Here is a 9,463-nt window from a genome sequence, read left to right as displayed (position 1 = left end):
ATTTATATTTTTTTTTTTTTTAAGAAAATCGAAAAGGAGTTTTCGTTCATCTTTAGATTTTTTATAAAATTGAGAACGTAATTGTAACATCCTAAAAATCTTTGTAATTGTTTCTTATCAGTTATTTCATCAGGAAATTTGTCAACAAATTGTTTAACACGATTTCCAAGTATATAGTTTTTGTTTTTTTATAAAATCCTAGAAATTGTATTTTTGTTTAAAATAATTTAATTTTTCTTTAGGAAAAACAAGTCTATTTTTAGGATTGCTTTTCTAAATATATAAAGATGTTTCCAGTGAGAATCTAAATTTTGAGATAATATAAGAATATCGTATATGTAAACTAAGATAAATTTTGAATATTCTGAGAAGATATCATTCATCATATTCTAAAATTCACTTAGAGCATTTTTTTAATTCAAAAGGTATTACATTCTATTCGTAATGTCCGAAAGGGACTATGAAGGTTGTCTTGTATTTATCAAATTCTTGTATTTGAATTTGCTAAAATTCTGATTTTAGATCGAAGGAATGTGGTGTAGTATGGAGATTGCTTATGATAGGATTTTGAAGAAAATTATGAGATTAAATTATGACATGAGATGTGGAGTGAGGTATGGGTATTGTAGCTTTTGAGGGTGATGACGAGGTTAGTTGGAATGGATTTGAGAGGCAAATTGTGGTGATGACATGTATCCAGCTCTTGTAAGAATGGGCTTTTGATGCTTTGTGGACCTTGACCATGTTCAAATAAGTATTGATTGAGTTTTAGGGTAGTATTGGATTTGAACTTAAGGTAGGATAATAGACACGGGTAGGGTATGGGGCTTAGAAGTTGGTTATGGTCTAGGTTAGGAAATGAGTAAGTGATTGGAATTGGCTAAGGATTAGTATTTGGATTAGGTTAGAAATTAATCTACGATAGGGTTTGAAAAAGGCTTTGAGTTTAAAGTGGTTGTAATGAAAAATGAGTTGTTGTCAGCCCATGGGCCAAATAAAGGCCTTGGGTCATTTTATTAGATCGAAAGGTGGGATTTTTGAGTATTTGTACCCTTAGACCCTTTGTCGATTTTTGGCTTTAAATGCACTTTTGAGGTCTATATTGAGGTGGGCCCGTACAAATTGGATTGTCTACAATACCAATTTTTTAAAAAAATGAAATAGCAAAGAGACAAAATCACACAAAACACAACAATTTATACTATTAAACAATGTGCCTACGTTCATGGAACAGAACAAGAACAATCACTATTTTATCACATGTTTTATAACTATAGAGATCTCTATTTGTAAAATTAGGAGTTGCTAAAATATTTAAATCTCCTCATAGCTCCACGTAGCACAACAGAATACAAGACATTTGCATAATAAGTGAAAGACTTTTATCATCAGTGATACCTTACAACTAGATCCGAATGTGGGTAAATCCATCAAAGGGTAGTATTGATGCTAAAATGTCCCAAATCCTTTGTTTTGTGCATCAAAATGATACAATTGGTTCAGCTATTTTCATAATTTAAAACAAGAACTTTAGGAGTTTTATAGTTGATATCATCCCTTTAATTGATTAGTTTCCTCAGTGCTTGATGTTGGGTGATTAAGAAGCATTTGAGAGAATGTGGTCACCCCAATAGGCGATAAATTAAAAGAAAGTCAATTGAGACTAATTAGAACCCCAATTACTAGTAACAAGTTGAAGACTCTAAAAACATTAATTTCAGCATTGAAAGTCTATAGAGATGCTTTCAATAGCATAAGATAGGCTTTAGAGAGAATTGAGTAGGAATAAGATTCATTAAGCCAGCAACAAATTTTTGGGACAAGTTTTTAATAATGATTATTAATTTTTTTTTTTTTTTGATAACGAAGGGTATTCGGACCAGTTTGCACGCACCAGACTAGTCCCTACGCCCCGCACTCAGGTTATACCCCACTACGTGGAGCGGTGCGTGGCCACCAAGATTTTTTTATGGGTAGTGGGATTTGAACTTGAAACCATAGAAAGAGCAGATTCCTTGGCCCCAAGTTACTAGCATTCAACCACCCCTTGGTGGTTTTAATATGATTATGATGATCCGAATTGGATCCAACTTCGATTTTATATATTTCTTCTAATAAAATCTCCTTTGTGAAAAAAGGGGTGAATTCGATGCCAACCTTTTAATCAAAAAAGGGGGTAAATATGCGAACCTTTTAATCAAAAAAGGGGTAAATTTGTTGTATTTACCCATTTTTTCATGTAATGAACCCATTATTAGATTTGGTCCGTGTTGGATCCATGTATCCTCGTTCCAAACCCTAACTTATCATATAAGAATGGATTTGGATATGATCTTGAACTATTCACTGTCCTTTTTTTCTTTTTTTCTTTTTTTTTTTTCATTTTTCCTTTTACTTTTTTCTCTTTACTCAAATTATATTTTGATTTCTTTTTTTTTGAAATAAAATCTTTAAATAGGGAAAGGAACAATAAATTAAGCTGCTATAATGCTCAATGAAAAAATAACATTGTGATTAAGAAAAGATACAAAGAGTATATTATATGTTTTATTGTTGGACAAGCATCCAGTGTTTAATACATAAAGATAACTTAGTCGAATTTCTTGAGCATGAAAACCATGATAAGTAGTTCTGATTCTGAAGAAGAAATCAGACTTTTTGTAAGATGATCTGAGCTCCATGTTGGGGTTTAAGTATAACATAACCCCAAGGAGCATGGGCATAGGAGGGTGAAAGCTTGAACGAGAAATTTTGTAGAATCAAAGCAAGACCCATCTTTGCTTCTATCATGGCAAAGGTCTGTCCGACACATAATCGTGGCCCCCCACCAAATGGGAAGAATGAAGCTTGATTTTTAGCAGCCTTTGAAACTCCTTCTGAGAATCTCTCAGGTTTGAATTCTTTTACATCTTCACCCCAAGCTTCAGGATCATGATGAATTGGAAGTGTCATTAATCCGAGTTGTATTCCTGGTGGAAGAGAAACCCCACCTAACGTTGTACTCTCGGAAGTACGTCGATTGAGCATTACCAATGGTGAGTATAGTCTAAGAACCTCATTTAAAATCATGGTTACCTGCAATGAAAATTTTGAGAAATTCTTTAGAGGACTGACTCCCTACATGCCCAAACACAAGTGAAAAGGTAATGGAAGAAAATACTCACAATTTTAAGGCGGTTTAACCCATCAAAGTCTGGTTCAGTTTTCCCAAATACTTCAAGGACTTCTTCCCTTGCGCGTTCTTGCCATTCTGGATGCATACTTAACACAACCATAGTCCACACAAGCAAAACTGATGTGGTCTCTTGCCCGGCGAAGTAGAATAGCTTGCATTCATCTATCACCTCTTCAATACTCATTCCAGCTTTCTTGGAGTCACCATGTTCTTTGATCTCTCTAAGATTGGATTCCATTAGTAATCCCAATAAATCATCTTTAGTAGCCATTCCTTGTCTTATGGCTTCCTCTCTCTTCTCGATGATTTGTCGCATCAGACCTTGCACTTCTTTATTGATGTGCTTCATCCTAGCGTTCCTTTTTGTGGGTAGATACCTGCATGAGAGTAACATGGATGAAGATCAATAAGTCAACACGAACCAGAGCCAATGTAGCATTTTAAAGCATGATTTGAAGGGTATACAATGTCTACATGAGAAAGAATGTTATGTGTATATCTATATATACTATGACAGGTCACATGGAGATCATGTTTGACAATCCAATCATCTAACGGGAACAGAAGTGTGTTTGTACCTGAAACCCGGGAGGTAGAGGGTTTGAGCAACTTGCATAACAAGCTCGGCTAGTTCATTTTGAAGTTGGAATATATGTCTCCCTTCCTCAAAGCTACTACCAAATGCGGTTCGAGATATGATATCTCCGGTTAGGTTCTGGAGTTCTGGCCACATATCCAATTCACACGACCCCTCTGGAGATGATGCTACCTTCTTCTCCCAATGCTGGATCATCTCCCTACAACAACTATAAAAAGCGGGTTGCATGCGCTGTAACCAACACAAAGAGAAAAACCCAATCAATATCAACATTGCTTCAAAATTTAATGTGGATTTTTTTTTTTTTGGCATGATCTGATTAATTACTAGATTTTTTTCAAAATCAATGAGAAGAAAATAACTTAAGTTTTAACCTTAAAAAATATTGGATTTATGAGGAAAAAAGAAAATGAAAAATTATGAATAAATGGAGTTGGGGGAGGGGGAACAACCTTCAATTTCTCTAGATGGAAAGCAGGAGTTATAATTCTTCTATGTTTGGCCCATTTTTTTCCCTCATAGTGTGCAAGCCCAACTGTAAACAACTTTACTAATGGGTTCACATGGGGTTTTCCAAAGTGTTCCAACTTGTTAGACAAAACCTCCTTGGCCAAATCGGGGTCCACAATGTTCACCCTTGGAATTGTTCCAAACCAACTGAGAGACAACTTACCTACATTTATATCCAAATTAGTAACAAATTTTATTTATGTTTAAGTAACTTAAGTAAAAACATTTTATTGAGAATAACTTCAGTAAGTTCTGTTGAACAACATAAGTTAGTAAAATAAGCATATTGAGTATTTTAACCAAAATAATAGATGTTTCGCAATGTAAACTTTTATAAATATCCCTCGAGAAAGCTACAGATCCATAAATATTTTTGACTAATTATAACTCACCTACACTTGCATACAAGGACTACTTTGAAATTTGTGTACAAGACAAGATCGACAGATGGATGTAAAGAATAATATATGTTTCCAAGCTAAAGATTCCTTGTCATATAGGAATCTATTGCAATATCCTTCCATCTTTAGCTGTTTGTTTGATGAATATCCACAAAAATTGTTTGAGGGTAGTATATCATGTTTAGAATCAAAGATTATTGATTCCAATTTTGGATAAGTTGGTTGATTGGGTACCTTTGATATATATATATATATATATATATATATATATGGGTCAGGCTCAAGGGCCATATGAGAAAACATATGTAAAAACTTTCGCTTTTTTTAAAATTTTAAAATATGGGTTAGAAATTTTGGATTGAGCTGATTTTTTGTGAGGATGATCTCTATTATGGGAAGATCATCCAAAAAACAAATCAGCCCAATCTGAAACTTTTAACCCTATTAAAAGTGATTTAGAATGTGGACCGTCGATTTTTTACCAATTTTATCACTAATTTGTAAATCACTTTTGATGGATTTAGAAGTTTCTGATTGAGCTGATTTTTTTGTGAGGATGATCTTTTCATCATAGTGACCATCCTTGTAAAAAAATCAGCTCAATCCAAAACCTCTAACCCTTATTTTGAAAAACGAAAGTTTTTTTCATATGTTTTCTCATATGGCCCTTGAACTGCCCCCTATATATATATATATATATATATATATATATATATATATTTGATGTTAACTAATGAGGATGTTAAGCTGTTAAATTAACTGCTTAAAACCACTTATTCAAATAAAAGTAAGGGTAGGAAATATTTTTTCAGAAAGTCTTAAATCTAGCTAACAACATTTGGCATCCATTAGTCGGACCAATGAAGAAATATTTCGGTTCGATATAATTTGCTTCACAAATCTAAAATATAAACATAAAAATATATTATATGTTCAAAGGTATGATTATTTTCAAGTAAATTAAAAATTATAATAGTAAATAAAACATTGGTTTGCTGTTAAATCCTTCCAAGTTGATAATTCTAGTAGTTTAACTCGTGGTACAAAACTTAATGGGTTGACTTGGAACACAGGTGAGTCAACTCGGTTCACACAAATTTCTGAGACTTGGATCGCCCCCATTATCTTCAATTTGAAATGATTACAGCCCTTGAATACCCACACAATCTATGAGCACATATGGTTAGATTCTGATTTTGGATGGACAAAAACTAATTTTTCTGAGACTTGGATCGCCCATGATTGAATTTTGGACTTCGGAGACTTGGGTCAACTCTCTCTCTCTCTCTCTCTCTCTCTCCCTCTCTTCATCTTAAATTTGAAATGATTACAGCCCTTGAATACCACACAATCTATGAGTACGGATGGTTAGATTGTGATTTTGGATTGACAAAGACTAATTTGTAGAATTTAGAATCTAATTTAACTAACACTATTTTTAGAAATTGTTTTAGGAATCTAAAATCAAAATCTTGATTCAGATACTGATGTAAAATATCATATACAGCTAACAGTAAAAAAAAAAAAATTCACTTAAATGTATAATAAAGTTAAGGAATATATTCCAAGATCTAACAGCTAACATATGGAAATGAATGGTGATAATCTGACTTACTCAAGTGGTATACTCAACCGTGGATCTGTATGCCTCGGGATACACACTACACTTTCCCTTACAAGAAAAAAAAAAAAAAAGGAAGATGTATCCGAGGCATATAGATCTTGTCGGGGATGTCGATGAGTGCCATGTGAGTAAGTCAGATTATTACTGCACTAATAAAAGTGACTTTTAAGGCCGTAAAACATAAAGAAAATAAATTCCAATATCTTAAAAAATGGGTCATTTCTTTTTCAATTTAATATAAAATAAAAAAAAATCAGATTATCGATAAAAATCCGAATCTAGAAACCCTAAGAACACAACCCCTTGTATGTGGTCTTAATTTCCTATCATGATTTAAAAGTCAGGTATGTTGTGTCGCCCATACATACATGGGTGTCCTACATAGGCATATGGGTGTTCTTTTTTTAGTCATTTTTGTACCACAAAAAAAAATTAATTAATTAAAAAAAACTATTTTTTCTTCATAAAACTTTAAAAATAAATAAATAAATAAAAAAGATAAAAAAAAAAAGAATAAGAAAAATATACCATAGTTCTTGATGTTATAATCAATGTATGGGACAACATGTGGCATGATATCATGAGAAAGAGGCATGGGCTTGGATTGAGCTTCCTTCATCATCTGGATGACTTCCTTTAGATTTCCAAATAAAAACTTGTACGGTGGGCCTCTCACTCCTTGCTTCATCAGATACTTCTCTAACTTCTTGGGCTTCCACCATAAAGAATACCAGGCCCATGATATCACCACCACCACAAGTGACATCACCACAGATACCAACACACCACCCATTTCTTCTTTCCTTGATTTTAGAAACTCCAATACAAATACAGTCTCTCAATAAGATGAGATGATAGAGAGAAAGAAAAGATGTTACTTTTCATGACAGACTGAGAGAGGACTCTTCTATTTATAAGAGTTTGGTCTAGAAAATGCTTCTTTGATTCCAATAAACCACGAAAATGCCATAAGTAGGAAATGACTTTAGTGGTAGGTATGGGTGACAAATGTAGTTTTTAGATATTTTGGAAATTTAAATATTTAAGTTAATATATTAAAATCGATTACTTTAATTTAGAATTTAAAATTCTTTTCGTATAATTTTGACTTTATATTAGTGCCCCGAAGAAAACTCTAAAGATCTTTGACCAATTAGAGATAGTGAAATGAGGGAAGAAAAATAAAAATTAAGGATTATTTAAATACTTATCAGTTTAACGATAATAGTCTGTTAAACAATTCTTAAAAAATATGTTTTAATTTTTTAAAATAATAATGATTTAATTACTGAGCTGTTATTAACACACCAACTTGTATTTATAACATACCCATTTACCACTAACACGTGTCATGATTCAATCAGGATTATAATTAATTCCCCATACCAGAAATTTTCCAAACAACTGTCAAATTCAAAAGCCGTTACAACCGTTCCTATTTTATTGGTTAAATTTAGATATTTAGTTATTCCACCCTAACTTTATATGGCACGTGAAATTACAAACTGAGTAGAATAGGGAGCAACAAACGCACAGTTAGCGATTCGTTTACCATAAAAATATCTTTCATCGCAGGCGTATATTTTGTCTTAAATCTCGTCTGAACTTAATAAAATACAAAATTGCAATTCGGCTGTTTTTACTTATTACACCCTCATTTCTTAAATTATTTACGACACCCTAATTTAAGATTAATACACACTTTCAGACATTCGAAATGTTTGGCTCAATTTATAATTTAAGAGTCGTGATGGCATGACACATGATTTGATTTACTGTGATTCACACAATTCTGACACAATCATGTATACATAATCGTAGATGATTTTTACTTGTATCACAAGAAAATACATTTATGATTATGTGTACATCCCACGTCAGACTTGTGAGAGTCATAATAAATGGTTCATATGTGTTCTGTTTATAATTATAATTAGGTTTATAAAAAAATTTAAATCAAAAAATTAGAAATTAAATAAAAGGAAAAATAAAATAAAATAAAATGGGAGTTTCTATTGGCACTTCAATTTTCTTTTTCTTTTCTTTTTTTCAATTATTTACCTATTTTTTTTATATATTTAACTAAAATATAATAAGTAAAAGTTGGGATGCCAATAACAGGTCTCTTTGGAAATTCTAAGAAATCCTTTTCAACTGACGTGGGTGCAACCTCTCTATCAGGTTCTTTAAAGAACTAAAGATTGGTCTACAGGAGCAAGGCTGTCAAAGAGTTAAGTTTCTAGAAGCAAACAAGTACATAAGGGATTGGGCTGTCAAAGAGTTAAGTTTCTAGAAGCAAACAAGTACATAAGGGATTGGACTCATTAAATTATTGGATATGTCTCGGGATTCTACTCAAAAACTCGTAGAGTCAAATCAGAAACTTGGTAGATATGAAGGCTGGCTGTAGGTAGGGATGTGACTCGACCAGGTTGAGTTGGATTGGGTATCAACCCAAGCTCAAACCAAACTAGACAAACACCAACCTGCACCCAACCCGATCTTAGGAATAAAATGCTCAAACCGAGCGAAACCCAAATCAGGTTGGTCAAGTTGGTTCATTACTCATTAGAACTGAATAATTTAATATTGTAGGGGGTTTACATAAAGATTATAAGTGATATGTAAAATAATATAAAATTTACAATTATTTATTTTAAAAATTTATTTCAAAGTTTACATGTATGAAATAATGAGATAATGATTGACTAAAGTAATCACCTCTATTTATTGTTAATCGCAATTTTTAACAAGACAAGTTGCAAAATAATTATTGTATGACAATATAAAATTACATAAATAAAAAGCATTAATAATAAAATAATTGATTATTTAATAAAAGTAATTATACATTAGTTTTGATATAAAGATAAACAAAAATATACATACAAACATTGTGAATGAGAAAGAAACAAAGATATAAGAAAATAGTTTTAAATTGTAATCATACTAAGTTTGGGTTTTAGACAAATTAGACACCAAATGCCTATTTTCGAACCCAATCCACATTGAATTTGATCATTTTTTTTTTCCTTGAACCCGAAATCAAACTTAAGCTAATTGTATCTAGACCTAATGCAAAAGTCGAGTTCAACCCAAAAAGTTTGAGTTTAGTCAAGGTTACATTCTTAGTTGTGGGTTTGAAAAAAAAAAAA

The 9,463-nt window shown here is 32.1% G+C and overlaps 1 protein-coding gene across 1 annotated transcript; it reads right to left on the bottom strand.

Moving 5' to 3' along the window:
- Positions 1-2,548: 2,548 nt before the first annotated feature.
- Positions 2,549-7,170, bottom strand: LOC147387915 (cytochrome P450 CYP72A616-like). Its single transcript, XM_086421820.1, has 5 exons — positions 6,837-7,170; positions 4,226-4,446; positions 3,754-4,004; positions 3,165-3,552; positions 2,549-3,075 (listed from the first exon to the last, which is right to left on the bottom strand). Exons 1-5 carry the CDS (start codon positions 7,099-7,101, stop codon positions 2,650-2,652), a joined length of 1,551 nt encoding a protein of 516 aa, XP_086277946.1. The 5' UTR covers positions 7,102-7,170; the 3' UTR covers positions 2,549-2,649.
- Between the last annotated feature and the right edge of the window lie 2,293 nt (positions 7,171-9,463).

This window comes from Akebia trifoliata, chromosome 13 (genome assembly GCF_017979445.1).
Source record: "Akebia trifoliata isolate Shusen 1 chromosome 13, ASM1797944v1, whole genome shotgun sequence".
In the NCBI taxonomy this organism is placed as follows: Eukaryota; Viridiplantae; Streptophyta; class Magnoliopsida; order Ranunculales; family Lardizabalaceae; genus Akebia; species Akebia trifoliata.
Note: the sequence above shows the minus strand (reverse complement) of the source record. Positions and strands in the feature narration are given on the sequence as shown.

Coding starts and splice junctions, on each gene's coding strand:
- LOC147387915 (XM_086421820.1), bottom strand. CDS start 7,101: ATGGGTGGTGTGTTGGTATCTGTGGTGATGTCACTTGTGGTGGTGGTG. Junction 4,447..6,836: donor TTATAACATCAAGAACTATG/GTATATTTTTCT, acceptor ATATAAATGTAG/GTAAGTTGTCTCTCAGTTGG. Junction 3,076..3,164: donor GGTTAAACCGCCTTAAAATT/GTGAGTATTTTC, acceptor TTTTCATTGCAG/GTAACCATGATTTTAAATGA.